This window comes from Globicephala melas, chromosome 9 (genome assembly GCF_963455315.2).
Source record: "Globicephala melas chromosome 9, mGloMel1.2, whole genome shotgun sequence".
NCBI classification, from domain to species: domain Eukaryota; kingdom Metazoa; phylum Chordata; class Mammalia; order Artiodactyla; family Delphinidae; genus Globicephala; species Globicephala melas.
Genome location: NC_083322.1, coordinates 14,568,456 through 14,587,381, shown reverse-complemented (window position 1 = coordinate 14,587,381; position 18,926 = coordinate 14,568,456). Strand labels below are relative to the sequence as shown.

General features: G+C 42.8%; 1 protein-coding gene across 2 annotated transcripts in view; it reads right to left on the bottom strand.

The window, feature by feature from the left end:
* LOC115851733 (zinc finger CCCH-type antiviral protein 1-like) overlaps positions 1–18,926 on the bottom strand; it is a 184,598-nt gene that overhangs the window by 59,603 nt on the left and 106,069 nt on the right. For both annotated transcript variants that reach the window (XM_060305258.1, XM_030853948.2), the window contains 3 exons: positions 12,584–12,761; positions 9,397–9,584; positions 55–251 (listed from right to left, as the gene is read on the bottom strand). In XM_060305258.1, coding sequence (XP_060161241.1) covers positions 55–251; positions 9,397–9,584; positions 12,584–12,761 — 563 coding nt within the window. The remainder of the gene's footprint in view (positions 1–54; positions 252–9,396; positions 9,585–12,583; positions 12,762–18,926) is intronic.

Below are 18,926 nucleotides of genomic sequence, written 5' to 3'. Positions count from 1 at the left end.
GAAAACAGAAACGCATGCCACGCTAGAGAAAAATACAGAAAGCCCAGTAAGAACCTTCCTCGGTGACGGACGTTCTTGGAAGGGATCTTTGCCTTGGGGCTCGGCACATCTCCATTCTCAGAGGGCGTGGCATGGTCCTTCACAGGTCCTGGCAGCGGGGCTGGCTCATGAATGATCAGTATATCATCTTTATTGTGCTGACCCAGATGCTGCTTAGCAAAGTCGAAGCCCTTCACACTAGGGATCTGCAACTGAAACAGACATACACAAACACACACACACACACAGGAAATTAATCTGAATCTGAGGAATATGAGATGAGATTGTGAGGGCTGGCAAGATTGTGAGTGCCAGCTTCTGATCCAGGAGTGTGCTTGCAATTCAGCTCAACATGCATCTCTAAAGCACTGACCTGTGCAGGGTTTATACCTAGAGTTTGCAGACAAGACAGATACTTGCTACAGATTCAAGTACAGGGATTAGATATTTAGACCATAACACAAAAGACATCACAAGACAATCCCTGACTGCTGTCAGAGCAGCTACACAATTCCAGAGGCTGACGTGGCTGAGATATTCTTCCTAGAGACTGGGGACTTGTGCCAGGCCTCAGAGGACAGGCCAAACTTGGAAATAAAAAGAGGTGGCTACACAGAGATTGTTCTAAGTTGTGTCAAGGTCCAGAGAAGACTTGAGGCTTGGGAAAAGATTACATTAACTGCACTAGAACGGTCAGGATGTAGGGGAATGAGAGAAGGCCAGCCTGTATGCAGACGACTCCACATGCCAGCTTCTAGAGCAGAAAACCACTAAATGTTTCTAAAGAGGCAGATTTCTAAAATGCAAGCATTTAGGACAAAAGGAGACTAGTCAGAGGGCCCAACAGTACTACGTGCACGAAATGACGAAAGCCTGGGCCCAAACCTCAGCAGTGAAAATGGGAAGAAATAAAAAGCTCTGGAAAATGGGAAGGAATGAACAGCTCTAGAGACCAGGCAGAAGCACACGGAAGCTGAACACAGACTCGAGAGGCAAAGGGGAGAAAGACTCCAGTGCTGACATGAAGCTACATTCAGGGTATCCCAAACAGTAGACGTGACATTAAAAGAAAAAGGTGAGTTGCAAAGGAATGATGACGAAGAGGTAGAAAGACAGGTTTCGCTCCACACATGCTTAGTTTGAGATGGCAGGAAAAGCTCCAAAGAAAAGTAGCTCAGGGCTTCCCTGGTGGCTCAGTGGTTGAGAATCCGCCTGCCAATGCAGGGGACACGGGTTCGATCCCTGGTCCGGGAAGATCCCACATGCCGCAGAGCAACTAAGCCCGTGCGCCACAACTACTGAGCTTGCGCTCTAGAGCCCGTGAGCCACAACTACTGAGTCTGTGTGCCATAACTACTGAAGCCCGTGCGCCTAGAGCCTGTGCTCTGCAACAAGAGAAGCCTCCACGATGAGAAGCCCGCACACCGCAACGAAGAGTAGCCCCCTCTCACCACAACTAGAGAAAGCCCGCACGTAGCAACGAAGACCCAATGCAGCCAAAAATAAACAAATAAATAAATAAATCTATAAAAAACAAACAAAAAAAAATTTGACCTTTAAAAAAAAAAGAAAAGGAAAAGTAGCTAGCTCAGCATAGCTGGAAACAGAGGACAAGCTTGGGGGAACTCTCAGGCTGGAGGTGTGACCTGGAGAGCATCTGTATAGAAGGTGACACGTAGGGGAGTTGAGATTTTCCAAGATGAAAACAGAGCCTATGGATAAAATGTTGGAGAACATCAAACAGTTTGCGGCTAAGAGGAGGAAAAGGAAGCCAGGAACAAAATAGGCGACTTCAAAGAAAAAAGAATTTGGAAACTTCAATGTAACAGAAGCCAAGGGAATAAAGAATTTCTAGAAAGGAGTGGCCAACGGAAGTAACGGAAGTAACAAAGATGAAGGAGAGCGGAGTCTTCTCAAGTGTACCCCTCACACTGGTGGATGCAGAAGCCCTACCAGGGGATACCCGGTACCAACAGCAAACCCACAACAAAAACCCTCTGAGCCCTGCGGCCACAGAGTCCAGGGTCAGCTTCTAGGCCTGTGCTAAGACAGAATGAGGTCTGAAGAGGAACAGAAACGTGGGCAATAAAGGTGAGGCACTGTTTTGGTGACACTGAAAGTGCCAGGGGTGGGTGTTAACCGTTTCCTTTATTCAAGCTTACAGAGTAGAGGAAAATAAACCACACATTAGTAGTTGTCCCAAGGGTCTCCTTGGGAGGAGCCCCACCTGCAATCCCATCGGGCTGAATTCCACACCCACAGAGAGTCCCATCAGTCAGAAGACAAAGGCTAACCCATCTAAGGAGCTGTGCCAGACAATATACGGCACGTAGAAGTGAAAGGTTTCAGCGTATTTGTGCCAACTTTATGCACAGATGAGTGACAACGTCAATGGCTTCGATTGTGATCTCTTAAGGTCTTTTCGCACTAAAAATCTAGGCTGGATGGGTAGATGGAAAGCAGCCTGCAATAATGGCTTACACCAGCAGAGGGGGACAGAACTTACTATAAATAGAGTTCACAAAGACACTGCTCAGAAACAAAAGGCAAAGACTGGCGCGCCTGTATTTTCTAAGTTAACGATATCGTGTTACCAGCAGTCTACTTCACCACACAGATTGTGAGTGGCACGCAGTCCTCAGCTCACAAACGCTGCTGCCCAAACAATGAGCCCAGACCTGCAGCTCCATGACTCCCCCCGACCCACCAGCCGTCTTCAGCTGGGCTCCCCAAATCTCTGCGGGTGTATACCTCCCTAGGGGCATGTGGCCCTTTCAAAGGAATCAAATTCCAAACTGACAACTTCTGTGTATAAACTTTTGGTTTCTCCTTTCTGAAGAATCCTTCTCCCACTTCATAGAAGAAGCACACCCGTCATCCACGTGTCTGCTTTTACCCCAGCTGCACCTCATTTTAGCTCCATAAGGTGCCTCTAAATGAAACAATAGGGACGTCCTTGGCGGTCCAGTAGTTAAGACTCCGCCTTCCAATGCAGGGGGGTGCAGGTTCGATCCCTGGTCGGGGAACTAAGATAACACATGCCACAGGGCAAGTAAGCCCGAGCGCTGCAACTAAGACCGGACGCAGCCAAAAATACATAAATAAAGATTTAAATAAATAAATGAAAGAATAACAGATACAATCAACAGTCATTTAATCATCAACATCACCACCTTTGCAACTTAGATGATTTGCTTTATCAAAATTGAAGGAGAAGCCCCAGATTGCCTCCTCTAAGCAAAGGTCTCCAAAGTGATAAGGGAAAAATATGGACAGCACTGCTTCCTTGGTGCAGTCTGTACCCAAATCCAGGAACTAAATGCCTTCCCTGACACGATCTCAGGTTCATGTAAGAAACATACTGTACATATGTATATGTCATAGGGAAACAGAATGTGCTACCCCCAAATGTCTCTCCGGCATGTGGATTATTTCAAGCTGAAAACAATCAAGGCCTAAAAGACTCAGGAAGAAAGTTTGATATTCCCTTCCCCCACCAACTGCCTAACAGAATACAGACAGAGGACCTACCTACTCCAGAAAGAGAGCTATCACCACTCCTCTCTGCGTCCCGTCTCTGACTGGCCCAGCAGGCATTTGTCTAGCAAACATTTGCTTTTCCATCTCCATGTGAACTGCCTTCCTCCCCTCTGAAGTCCCAAACCACCACCAACATCCTCTTTCGTCTTTAGCTGAAGGTGATATTTAAGGTGAGGGTTTTGGTCATTTTGGTGAGTTACTCAGTTCTATACATGCGTCTCTCCCATGTATACATGTTATTAAACCTTTCTGTGATTTCCTCCTGTTAACCTGTCTCAGGTCAATTTAATTTGTAGACCAGCCAGGAAAACCTAGAACATTTCTTCCTCCCTGACAATGTCAAAATGCTTCATAAATGCCAAGGCACCACGCAAATGAGATTTGACAGCAATGTTACTGCTGCTGGTCAATGAAACATCAAGCACTTAATATAGTCAGCTGAGAGTTCTCAGAGACCAGATAAAGCTATAGATATAAATTTAGATACAAAATTTTGTAATTCAGCAACAGGACATGACACGTGGTAGACCCTCAATAAATATCTGATGACTGAATGAATTTCAAAAAAGTCAGTTGAAGCACCAAACTTACTGGATTTTGTGGGGAACCAAGAAAAGGGTAGATGTCATATGAAATATACATCTGTTATAGCCTTAAAGTCCTGCTGGCTTTTGTTAATTCTGACTAATATCTTTTTTTTGGGTAAGTTTTGGTTTTTTTTTTTTGCTTGTCTTTATGGAAATGCAGTTAGTTTTCTTTTATGTTATTTATTTATTTATTATATTTTATTTATTTATTTTTGGCTGCATTGCTGTGCACGGGCTTTCTTTTAGTTGCGGCGAGCGGGGGGCTACTCTTTGTTGCGGTGCGCGGGCTTCTCATTGCGGTGGCTTCTCTTGTTGCAGAGCACGGCCTCTAGGCGCACGGGCTTCAGTAGTTGTGGCACGTGGGCTCAGTTGTTGTGGCTCGCAGGCTCTACAGCATAGGCTCAGTAGTTGTGGCACCCGGGCTCAGTAGTTGTGGTGTGCTGGCTTCAGTAGTTGTGGCTCGCGGGCTCGAGAGCGCAGGCTCAGTAGTTATGGCACACGGGCTTAGTTGCTCCACAGCATGTGGGATCCTCCCAGACCAGGGCTCGAACCTGTGTCTTGTGCCTTGGCAGGTGGATTCTTAACCACTGCGCCACCAGGGAAGCCCCCTGACTAATACCTTTAAATACGTTCATTAGATCCCTGACTTCTCTCAGGATGGGTGAGTCACCTCCTTCTATAAACAATAGAAATTTTTTTGCTTACACACAAAACAAAAGCCGTCTACACAGAAGGAAAAAATTAGAGAAAACACTGTCCTCCTCACTTATGGAATTGGCTCCTTTTGTTTCATCCTTATTTTCTGGAACACTTTTTCTAGTTTTTCCAGGTCTTAAAAAAAAATCTAGAGTTAAGTTTGGCTGTATTGTGCCTCCAGCCTCCACATGCAGAATAAGTGTCAATCAGCATTTTATAAAAGAGTCACAATTCATTAGTGCCTTCAATATTCCCATTAGGACCCAGGTTTTCTGAGGAAAGACGGCTCTTTTGTTCCTTCTTTCTTTAATATATCACAGAAGAGACAGACCCTGTTGTCTGTATCTCATCGGAATATGTCGCTGACAAGTCAGGGTGGGCTGGAAGAGCAGGTCAGCCAAGTAACAGGAGAGACGCCTGATGAATTTTAAAACATGTAAGCCATAAATATAATGCGACCCAGATGGAACACGACACAGTGAAGTCCCCAGTACTCGGGTTAGCCTGAACCCCTGGGAAGGAGCAGTTAAGAGAAACCACAGAGCAAATCCCCAAAGTGGCTGAATAAAAATGTGCAGCCTTGAAGAGAGAGCCATTGTTTAAGCATTTGCTATTTGATGGGTGTGGTGTGTGAAAAGTCACTACAGCCACCATGCTGCTTCCATTCAGGAGGTGAAGACGAGGCGCACCTATTGCCATCTGCGGGTCTCCACTGCAGCCCAGCATGGGGCCGCTGGTCACCCTGAGGTCTAGGAGGTGGCGAGCAGTCCTCCAAGATTCTCCCGCCCCCAGGCCGCAGCAAATCACGCGGGTACACTGAAACCACCAACACTTTAGGTGTTACCAGGATCCTTGCAGAGGGAGAGGAGATGAACTCGGCTCAGATGGAAGAAACCCTCCTGGAACTTCGCTTCAACCCGTCGAGCCCCTTCAGTGGAGGTTCCAAACATAGATGTGTCCAAGCCCCCCCACCCCGAGACCCCCTCAGTGGCTCCCAGGGCCTACAGCATCACCTCCGCCCCCTGACGTGTCCCATAAACCCCTCCAAGAATGGCTCTTGCCTACTTCTGTGGCCTCGGTTTTGGCTGTGCCCTTCCTTCCACTCACCTCTGCTCCATCCTTCCTGCCTGGGCCCACTTCACCTCCACAACCTCCAGACGCAGGGGTGGCTGCCCCTTGCCTGTACTCCCTCAGTGCCCTGGGCAGACTTACGCTGCTGCGTGTCAGCTTTTAGCTGCTTGTCCTTCTTTCTCCCTTATGAAAGCCCTCAAAGGCAGGGATCGCATGTTGTCTGTGCTTGTCACCCAGCCCAGCCCTGCTTGTCTGAGAGCAAGTGCTCAGTGTTGGGTGAATGAACAGGCAGTGGCTGAGGCAGCTCCATCTGGCTGCCCACAGTGCCAGCCGGCTAAGAACCAGGGTCCTAGGCCAACCAGCGGGTGTGGACTGTCCCCAGCAGAAGGAACAAGTTTCCACAGGGCCGGCAGCATCTAGCCAATGCCATTCATGTCTTTAAATAGAACCTCAGCAGGGCGAGGCGGGTCCACGCTGCAATTTTACTGGGAGCAGTAAAAAAGTGATGCCTTTGGGCTACAGATTAAAGGGAATACAGATAAAAGGAAGACATGGGTTAGGGGTTTTTTTCTTTCTCATTAGAAATTTTAAAAGACCCTGCTTCAGAATAAGACAGAATGGCCTCTCTCATCATATTTCAAAACTAACCTACTCCCAGACAATACGAAGAGGTTTCCTTCTGGTTACAAGAAGAAGGGGGTGTGGATTTTGGGTCAGCACATTTATCGTTTCCAGATGTTTGCAGCTCTGGGATTTGCTAAAAGATTTCAGAGAGTCGTGGTGAAGCGCCGTCAGGGGGTGGGGTGAGCAGAGCGTAGAGAGAAAACACAGAGCCGCACAAGAAGGAAAAAGAGCTCTTGCAGGGAAGACAGCATCTTTGCAAAGTGCTCCAAGGAATAGGCTGGAGGCCCTTCACTATTGCCAGATAATCTTAGAAGAAACGCTTATGAAGTAGAGATATTTATTTTTAAACTAAATAGAAATGATCATTTTCTCACTATAAAAACATGACAAGATCTATATGGTGAGTGCCTTTGCCAGCAAAACAAAGACCCTGCTACGCTCCTAACAGGGTCAGAAAACACCTCTTCTGTCAGGGAGTCCTCCATGCAGAAGGCCCTTCGTGCAAAGATGCTGTAAAAGGGAATGCACAAATCCAGGCAGCACTTGCAGAAGAGGGACTCCAAAGGCTTGAAGTTCTATTGGAAACTGTCCATTTTGATGTACAACAACATCTGGGACGTGAGACTCCTTCAGAAGTAAAAGTGGGAGAAGGCGAAAGTTTGCGGAATAGTCTGCTGTGAACTCAAGGGATGCTGTCCTCTGATAGTTTACTGAAGTAACAGACAATGGATGGGCTTCCACAGGAGTGTTTATGTGAGGAAGCACGGCACACTACTGACCTAAATATATAACCATCTACACTGGTTAAATCTCTCTGTAACAACACTCTTTGACCAGAACAAAAGCATTTCCAAACCTACTGTTGATCTCATTACGATGAAATTCACACTGTGAATCACGTAGTATAGTAAGGACTTTTTTCCAGGTTTTTTCCGTGCTATTCACCAGTCTACCAACAAAACGACTTTAGCAGACTATGTAAATAATAAATGAAGATAGGTAATAAATATAACCTTAGTAGAAACTGCTTCCAAAATACTGGGTAACCATAAGCTTGCAATTTAATCAAGAGTTTGCATTTCTTACTTAATTTGTAAGAAAAAGAATGCTCTTCATTTACTTTTACAAACAAAATGAATTTTTAAATAATACTTATTTGTTTCCTCCATCAGGTCTAGGTTGATAATGTGCAGAATTTTTGTATACCCAGAAAATGAGAGTAAAATTAAAAGGTTAACAGGGCGATCCCTTATTTCTTGTTTTTCTGCCTCGGGCTTGCTTTTTCTTAGCAAACTTTTAGAGTCGAGTGAGTCCTCTAAATACGTGAGACCCATGGTGGGTACACGTTAATTAACAGAGTCCGCGAGCACCACTTCCCACGCCCTGGGTGTGGCTGACCTGCGCGCTGAGCTCAGTGTTTGCACCTAATGAGCTCTTCTCTTACTTGGCATGTTCTTGCTCACCAGGGGAGCTGGATACTGACCAAGAGGCTATGTCTTCCTCTGAAACTGGTACGTGACATATACTGCAGAAACTGTCGAAACCTAAGTGTGACAAGGAAACTGCTATTACCATAAAAACTGAACTGAATGCCTTGGAAACACATGGAAAAGGAGCTGCTGAAAAAAAAAAAGAAAGAAAGAAAAAAGAAACTGCTGACAAATTAGGCGCAGGAGAATTAACTCTAAAAGACTGCAGAGCAGGGTGGGGGGGGATATTGAAAAACATCTAGAAAATTCTGTACTCAGGTTGCTCTGCTCTTCCCTAGAGAAACCCAAACTAGAAACTGCAGCTGATGCCTTACGTGCGTTGTTTCTTCACAAGAAAGACCACACAGAATTCCTTTTGATAGACTAATACTCCAAATTGTTTTTAAAGATTGTCAAGTAAAGACTAATTTTATATATATATATATGTGTGTATGTCTGTGTGTGTGTGTGTGTATATATATATGTATGTGTGTGTGTATATATATGTATGTGTGTGTATATATGTGTGTGTATGTGTGTGTGTATATATGCATGTGTGTATATGTGTGTGTATATATGTGTGTATATATATGTATGTGTGTATATATGTGTGTGTAATGTGTGTGTGTATATATGTATGCGTGTATATATGTGTGTGTGTGTATGTGTGTGTATATGTATGTGTGTATATATATGTATGTGTATATATGTGTGTGTATATGTATGTGTGTATATATGTATGTGTATATACATGTATGTGTGTATATGTGTGTGTATATGTATGTGTGTGTATATATGTATGTGTGTATATATATGTATGTGTGCGTGTATATATATGTATGTGTGTGTGTGTATATATATATATAAAGTTAAAATGTTTAAGGCATGTATTACCATTTTTTAATGATTATGTGGTCTTGATCAAGGTGGACAAGTAGGCTTGCAATATGGTGGACGGAAAATAAAGGAGCCGGCCAGCAGAGTTGTGTATGAAAGAAATCGATACACAGATCAAAGAAAATCTTCCTTGGCTCCTGTTCTCTGAAAATATCCAGGGTTAAAATAGGTCAGAATTCATACACAGAATGGATGTGATCTTCTAACTGAACATCTCAAAAATAAAATCACAGTGGAACTCAGAGCCCACAGCATTGCTAAGCCTTCACATGGCTTCATTTTCTGGGCATGTATTTAATACTACAGAAGACCTGGGTTTCTAAGCAAACATGGAGGCAAAGGGACACCAACACTAAAGCCAAAAGATTTCCTGACCAGCTCTCCCCCATGTCCTTCAGTACCAGGAACCTGACCTGCCCTACCCCAGTCCACAGGACGCTCACAGTAACGCGGGGCAGGAGTCTGTCCCTTACCTTCTGACGCTGCTGAATGTTGGCCACGGTGTCAGGCTGAAAGTCCAATTTGTCCGTGCGGCAGAGTTTCCAGTAGAGGATGACAACGATCACCATCACCACCAGCACTGGCACGACCACGCCCACAATGACCCAGAGGCTGCTGCTCTGGGACTCGGGGGATGATGGCCTCTTCACCCTGTCCACAGCTGCAGACGAGGAAGAAAGGTCTCTCAGTGAGTCCTCTGCACTCCTTTACTGGACAGCCCTTCTGGGCAGTAAATGTGCCCTCTTCCATGAGAAACCACGAAAGTCCCTGTCATTTCAGCTCAAGACAACTGGGGAGAGACTATGGTCTCCTGATGACAGGGAACGGGACACAGTAAACAAACACAACACATTCCATCTACAATACAGTAGGGATCACAGCAACATATATGACGTGTCTAAAGGAAAATGGCTAATTCAATGGCAAAGTGAGGTTTATTCCACGTCTCCTGATGTCCAGTTTATTCTATCAGGTCCCTCCCTAAATTCTCACTGCGGGAATATTGCCTTACCAAAAACTAGAAAGTCACAGTAAGCAATCTATGAGCACTGCCTTCATTTCCTTACCCAGATCTCTCCCTCAACCCTTCAATTAAAACATGACTTTTGGGCTTCCCTGGTGGCGCAGCAGTTGAGACTCTGCCTGCCGATGCAGGGGACGCGGGTTCGTGCCCCGGTCCAGGAAGATCCCACATGCCGCGGAGCGGCTGGGCCCGTGAGCCATGGCCGCTGAGCCTGCGCGTCCGGAGCCTGTGCTCCGCAACGGGAGAGGCCGCAACAGTGAGAGGCCCGCGTACCGCAAAAAAAACCCCATGACTTTTAACTGAAACTGCTATACCAGTTGTCAATTTTAAAATTACATTAAATCAACTTACTTATTTTGAATCCTCCACTCCCCAACCCCCCCACCCCCTCCCCTGCCTCAGCCCCCCATCTTTCATGGCCTTGGACGATCATGCTTCAATTACTCTGTCCTCCTTAATCTCCTTCACCAGCTCCTCTCCCTAACCCGGCCTCCCAGTTCTGGGCCCTCATCCTCTTCATTCCGTACTCATCCTCTCGCAAAATTCAGCTCTTCTTAAAACTGCTTCCCTGGTCCTCTTAAAGCCCAGGTTCCAATCACCAGGCTCTGAAAACCAAAATGCCGCCCTTCCGTGCCCAACCCTCTCATCCGCTGGGGCCACTTCACAACGACCTCTCCGTGACCGCACTAGATTCCCCTTGTCCAAGTTCTTTTGTCCTTGGTTGTCTTGGTCTTGTAAATGGTACCTCGTTATTCTTTTACAATGCACTTTATTACATAAATGTATCATCCTGGTATACTATACCACTTTGCTCATTAATATGGTCCTGACTCTAAGCCTTGTCTCTTCAAATATATATCAGTCTTCCTGGGCAGGGACTAACTTTTACGCTCTTTTCATATCCTATAATGGTTAACACGTGCTATGGGATCACAATGTTTTTACTCAAAGATGTAACAATAAAAAGATGCTTAGTGCTGGTTTAAGTTCGGGTTTCGGCCTCTTAGAGAGTGACCAGGGAGGGGCGCAAGCCCTCTCAGGCACAAGCGCTATGAAAGCAGCACAAATCACAAAGCAACGACTATGCGGGAAATGGAGAAAGTGGCAAAGTGTTAAAATGTTGCATTTTTTAATTTGACCTGAATATAGTTTGTATATGTAGTTCATTTAGCATGAAAACAGCTGACAATAGAGGAGTGACACAACCAAACTGAGGAGCTGAGACAACTGGGTCCTCTTCTTAGCTCTAACCTAGTAAAACCTTGTGACTCGTCAAAACGAGGGCCTGACATCAAGTCCGCAGCCGTTTTGGGACTGGCCCTGGTGTTGGCTTAGGCTCCCAATCCCAGGACTGTTGGTTTTCAGCATGAAACTGAGGCAAGAGGAGTGCAAAAGCAGATGAAAGTAGTCTTGAAAGGTGCCCAGAGCCTACTGCAAGCAACCTTTTCTAAAAAGTGAAGTGCTTAGCTGGAGTGGGGCACTCCTCCGACAATCAGAAATGTCACATATGAAGAAATACAAGTAAACACTTCATTATTTTTTTTCTCACTGCTTTGAAATAGAACACACTAATATACAATCATATCTCAAACACGCAAACACAAAGCACCAATGGTTATTTGCTTCAACTCTCCCTATAAACTCTCCCCATCGTCACCTATAAAATGGAGAAAGTGTGCCCATGGCCCTCATCCTGGTTAGTTTCCAGGGTCAAGTATAGCTCTTACAAAGGACATTCCATCATGGAGGATAATCTCAAAGCTGTCATTTGTTAAAAACTGCCTTCATCGCCGAAGTTTCTCGGGAGTTTTTCAACACTCTCTGATGCTAAATTCCTTCTGAACATTTAGTTATCCCTTTACTGTTGGGAGCAAGTTTCTCTGAGCTCTTACAAGGATTGCTCCCAGGATTATAAAGGAAAAACACCCACATCAAAATAGTAGTCTGATTCATAAAGGTATATTTAGAGAAATATACTCTTCCATGCCTCTCCTTTTCAATTTTAAATACCCCACATCTATGAGTTGGGGAACAACGGCACTGAGAGTAGCCATTGCCAGGGGAGCAGGAGCCTAGACTCTTCCAACAATAATAAAGAAATACCAAAATACCTCTTTCTAAATTATGAGTGATATGAGGACAGGGTGGGAGAGAAACAGGATTGAAAAGGGTAAGAATCAAGGACTTCTTTGTGTTAAAAGACCCAGAAGGAAGCCAATAAATGCAGAGGGTACCTCCCAGCTTCCTGCGTGACTCACTGTCCCCATCAACATTCAAAATATGACATGTAAGAGTTTGGAATATATACAGAGAAAACACATTATTTTACCTAAGACAAAAATTTTTTTAAATAGTACAGGAGGAGGGGAAAATTATTAAAGTTAACTCAAGCTACTAAAACTCACTATAACACTATGAATATAAAATGCTGGGTAGGAAAAAGAACAGCGAATGCTACAACTGCATGCAATCAAAATAAAGAAGGTCTTGGCAAATTAATTTTAATGACTGACCTCTTATATCTACTATGCGAACGTAAGAATGCTTTAAATTCAGAGTTTATTGTCAGAAAAAGACTGGCTTTTGACTCCAGCACAGCACAGATGACTGTGAGGGGCCACACCTCACGCACTTACGTTGGGCAACAGCTCCTTGAATTCGGTAACCCAAGATGATGGCTGCTCTCTGGATATCTATCTTGTTAATCAGATCTGAAGACTTGACTGCACTGAGTCTTTCTCCATCTTGATCCTCCACAAAGTAGATGAGCTGCACGGGATTATCATCTCCCTCGAGCCTTGACACATTTACCACCTGAAAGATAACAGAAACTATTAGCATTTTAGAAGCTCATGTTTCCAGACGCCTGAGTAACTGTGTTACTCAGGATTTATTCCTATCCCTAATAAGGTCATTACACCATTCCAGATCCCAGAATGCCCAAGACGCTCTCTTGATGGGAATAACAGTCAAAATGAAAGTTCCTCTGTGCAGAAAAACAAATGTGCTTTGTCTTGCTCGAAGTCTTCTCTGAGACGAAGGGGCAAGCAGGGTACAGAGAACATACCAAGTCCAGCCTACAATAGCCACCAACCAGCTCCAACAGGTCGTGGGAGGGCACTGTTGTCCTCCCAACATCAACCATAACAGTTAGGTACATCCCTGGTTCTCTGAAACTATTGATGGTTCTAGCCAATCCTTTCTCAAATCTATTAGCATTTTCTCCCTGTTCTTCTAGGGCAGGGTTTCTCAACCTTAGTACTATTGCCATTTTTGATCCAGATAATTCTTTGACGTGGGGCACTATCCCAAGTATAGTAGAATGTTTAGCAGCATCTCTGCCCTCTACTCCCTCAATGCCAGTAGCAACAGCCATGCCCTTCCTCACCAGTTGTGACAACCAAAAATGTCTCCAGACATTGCCAAATGAACCCTGGGGGGGCAAAGTCATCCCCAGTTGAGAACCACTGCTCTTGAAATAATAAATACCATAAATTCTTTAATATCCCACTCCCAAAAAGGGATAGATCATCTAGACAGGAATCAATAAGCAAACAGCAGATGTGAACAATGCTATAGACCAAATGAACCTAACAAACATATAGAACATTCTATCCAGTAGCAACACAATACACATTCTTCTCACATGCACATGGAACATTTTCTAGGGCAGATCATATGTTAGGCCACAAAACAAGTCTCAACAATTCCAAAAAGACAGAAATTATATCAAGTATCTTTTCTGACCACAACGGTATGAAACTAGAATCAATAATGGGAGGAAAGCTGGAAAATTCACCAATACTTGGAAATGAAACAATACACTCCTGAACGACCAGTGAACAACAACAAAAAAAAAATCAAAAGGGAAATTTAAAAAATATCTTGAGACAAATTAAAATGGAAACACAACATATCAAAACTTACAGGATGCAGCAAAAGCACTTACAAGAGGAAAGTTTACAGCTATAAATGAAATCAAGAAAAAAGAAAGATCTCAAATAAATAACCTAACATTACACCTCAAGAAACTAGAAAAAGAAGAACAAACTTAGCCCAAAGTTAGCAGAAGGGAGGAAATAATAAAGACTAGCATGGAAATAAGTGAAATAGAGAACAGGAAAACAATAGAAGAGATTAACAAAACTAAGAGTCAGTTCTTTGAAAAGATAAACAAAATTGACAATTTGGCTAGACTAACCAATAAAAAGAGATAGGACTCAAAAACTATAAATGAAAGAGAAGACATTACATCAGATACCACAGAAATACAAAGGATCAAAAGAGACTACTATGAACATTACATGCCAACAAATTTGACAACCTAGAAGAAATGGATAAATTCCTGGCCATATACACCCTACCAAGACTGGATCATGATGAAATAGGAAATCTGAACAGACCAATAATGAGTAAGGAAATTAAATCAGTAATCACAAACTTCCCAGCAAAGAAAATCCCAGGACCAGATGGTTTCACTGATGAATTCTACCAAACATTTAAAGAAGAATTAATGCCAATCCTCAAAATTTTCCTAAAAATTGAAGAGGCGGAAACACTCTCAAATTCATTTTACGACACTAACATTACCTTAATACCAAAGCCAGGTAAAGACACTATAAAAAAAGAAAACTACAGGCCAATATCTCGAAGGAATACAGATGCAAAAATTCTCAACAAAACATTAGCAAATCAAATTCAACAGCATATTATAAGTATCACGTACCATGATCAAGTGAGATTCACAACATATGCAAATCAATAAATATGATACATCACATTAATAAATGAAAGATAAAAACCACATGATCATATCAATAGATGCAAAAAAAGCATTTGACAATATTCAACATCCATTCATGATAAAAACTCTCAACAAATTGAGTATAGAAGGAACATACCTCTACATAGAAAAGGCCATATATGACAAACCCACAGCTAACATTGTACTCAATGGTGAAAGGTTGAAAGCTTTTCCTTTATGATCAGGAATAAGATGAGATCATCCACTCTCACTATTCCTATTCAACACATTACTAGAAATCCTAGCCAGAGCAATCAGGCAAGAAAAAGAAATAAAAGGCATCCAAATTGAAAAGGAAGAAGTAAAACCATCTCTGTTTGCAGATGACATGATCTTATATCTAGAAAACCCTAAAGAATCCACTAAAACACTATCAGAATGAGTAAGTAAATTCAGTAAAGTTGCAGGATATAAAATAAACATACAGAAAGCAGTTGTATTTCTATACACTAATAACAAAGTATCTGAAAAAGAAACAAACAGTCCCACTCACAATAGCCTCAAAAAAAATAAACTATTTAGGAATAAATTTAACCAAGGAGATAAAGATCTGTATACTGAAATATATAAGACATGATGAAAGAAACTGAAGAACACACAAATAAATGAAAATACATCCCATGTTCATGGATCAAAAGAATTAATAATGTTAAAATGTCCATACTATCCAAAGCTATCTATAGATTCAATGCAATCCCTATCAAAATTCCAATGGCATTTTTTTACAGAAATAAACAATCCTAAAATTCATATGGAACCACAAAAGACCCTGGTGACTAAGGAGCCAAGAATAATCAATGGGGAAAAGATAGTCTCTTCAATAAATGTTGTTGGGAAAACTAGATATTCACATCCAAAAGAATGAAATTGGATACCATCTTACTCACAAAAATTAACTCCAAATGGAAACACCTAAAACCATAAAACTCCTACAAGAAAATATATGGCAAAAGCTCCTTGACATTCATCTTGGCAATGATTTTTTGGATAAGACACCCAAAGCACAAGCAACAAAGCAAAAATAAACAAATGGGACTACATCAAACTAAAAAGCTTTTGTACAGCAAAAGAAACAATCAACAAAATGACGAGGCAACCTATGAAATGGGAGAAAACATTTATAAATCATTATTTGATGAGGGGTTACTATCCAAAATATATTAAGGAACTCATATAACTCAATAGCAAAAAAAAAAAATAATCTGGGTAACATATGGGCATAGGATCTGAACAGACATTTTTCCAAAGATACAGAAATGGCCAACAGGTACATGAAAAGGTACTCAACATCACTAATCATCAGGGAAATGCAAATCAAAACCACGGTGAGATATCACCTCACACCTGTCAGAATGGCTATTATCAAAAGGACAGGAGATAAGTGGTGGTGAGGATGTAGAGAAAAGGGAATCCTCATGCACTGTTGGTGGAAATGTAAACTGGTACAGCCTCTATGGAAAACAGTATGGAGGTTCCTCAAAAATTTAAAACTAGAACTAGCATATGGACCAACAATTCCACTTTTGGGATTTCCAAAGGAAATGAAAGCACTATCTTGAAAACATATCTGCACCCCATGTTCACTGTAACATTATTTACAACAGGCAGGACATGGAAAAAAACCTAACTGTCCATCTATGGACGCATGGATAAAGAAAATGTGGTATGGTACATAATACATACCCACACGTACACACACAATGGAGTATTATTCATCCATAAAAAAGAAGAAAATCCTGTCATTTGCAACTACATAGGATGAACCTTGGAGGCATTATGCTAAGTGAAATAAGTCCAGCAGAAAAAGACAAATACTGTATGATCTCACACATATGTGGAATCTAAAAAAGCCAAACTCACAGAAAGAGTGTACTGGTGGTTGCCAGGGGTGGAGAGTAAGGAAAATGGATGATGGTGGTCAAAAGGGGTACACTTCCAGCCATAAAGTTCTGGGTATCTAAAGTACAGCATGGTGACTATAGTTAACAATACTGTATTGCATACTTGAAATCTGCTAAGACAGTAGATCTTAAAAGTTCTCACCACACACACACACAAAAGATAACTATGTGAGCGATGGATATGTTATCTTATTGTGACAATCATTTCACAATATATACATATACCAAATCATCACACTGTACACTTTATTTATTATTTTTTTTAAGATGTTGGGGGTAGGAGTTTATTAATTAATTAATTTATTTTTGGTTGTGTTGGTCTTCGTTTCTGTGCGAGGGCGGGGGCCACTCTTCATCGCGATGCGTGGGCCTCTCACTGTCGCAGCCTCTCTTGTTGCGGAGCACAGGCTCCAGACGCGCAGGCTCAGTAGTTGTGGCTCACGGGCTTAGCTGCTCCACGGTATGTGGGATCCTCCCAGACCAGGGCTCGAACCCGTGTCCCCTGCATTAGCAGGCAGACTCTCAACCACTGCGCCACCAGGGAAGCCCCACACACTGTGCACTTTAAACTTACACAATGTTATGTGTCAATTACATCACAATCAAGCTGGAAAAAATTTCATAAATTCATAATCTGCTGGGTCAAACAGTACTCTGATTTGTCCCAAAATTTATATCCCTCTGGTGTTAACAGTGAAGTACTCTTACATTAGTACTTTAGAATCTAGTACACTCGATATATCACTGTTTTGCATAAATATAGCTTTCTATTTTGTTGCTATTTCTCTTAGTAATATGCAACAACTTTATGGCCCCTTTTAGACTGCAACAAAATGGTGGACTGACGTTCTGAGAGAAAGATCAACGATAACTCCAAGCCCTCTATTTTGTACACGTAATTTGAATGTTTGGTCTCTACATTTGCCATTGGCAAAATGCAGCTGCTACTTTTCTAGCCACATGTACAGAACTGTAATAGTGCCCTGTGCTCTGGACACAGCTGCTGGCCTCCTTCTTTACCACTGGAAACTTTTGGCAAATCAACTATTTCATGATTTCATTGTGAACGCCTACTTCCAGATCATGTATAAAGATCCTTAACACAGGTCCAGGTACGCGGGTCTCTCACTGTTGTGGCCTCTCCTGCTACAGAGCACAGGCTCCGGACGCGCAGGCTCAGCGGCCATGGCTCACGGGCCTAGCCGCTCCGCAGCATGTGGGATCTTCCTGGACTGGGGCATGAACCTGTGTCCCCTGCATTGGCAAGTGGACTCTCAACCACTGTGCCACCAGGGAAGCCCTGTTCTTTACAACTCTATATCTTGATAACGGCTCGCCTGTCTAGCCCTCTGTTTGCTGTTTCTAGGCTAGTTCCTTGACCACTTCTGCTCCCTAACCACCTACTTCTTTCCCTGGAACTGTGCTGCAGTGGTTAATTTTTATTAGCCTTCAGAATGGAATACTATAAAGGGCTACTGAAAAGCAATAGATTATATCCACCTGTTCCTCTACCTACATGCCTATTTATTCCATTTTAAAGTTCTGATAAGTTTTAGAAATGCTTCTTCTTGCAGAAACCATATACCCAAATATCCAATGATAGCCACCTTGAGTAAAGATTCTAGGGACTTCCCTGGTGGTTCAGTGGCTAAGACTCCATGCTCCCAAAGCAGGGGACCCGGGCTAGATCCCTGGTCAGGGAACTAGATCTCACATGCCGCAACTAAGACTCAACACAGCCAAATAAATAAATATTTTTTTAAAAAAATTCTATAAGCTTCTCCAATCTGAAAGTAACAGTCAGTAAAATCTAATCCCAGCATCCTTTCTAGATGACTTTTCATCAGATTCATATATAGAATCCATAAAACCATGGTATAATGGAGTCATCATTTGGGGCAACATTTTCAATTTCTTTTTTTTTTTTTTTTTTGCGCTAAGCGGGCCTCTCACTGCTGCAGCCTCTCCTGTTGCGGAGCACAGGCTCCGGACACGCAGGCCCAGCGGCCATGGCTCACGGGCCCAGCCGCTCTGCGGCATGTGGGATCTTCCCGGACGGGGGCACGAACCCGCGTCCCCTGCGTTGGCAGGCGGACTCTCAACCACTGAGCCACCAGGGAAGTCCTCAATTTCATTTTTTAATATATTTTCTGATTAAAATCACGTGTTCACTATACAAACTATATGTTCATTGGAGAAATTTTGAAAAACATGAAAAATAACTATAAAGAATAAAACAAAAATCACCTGAAATTCAATCAAAGAAAATCATTG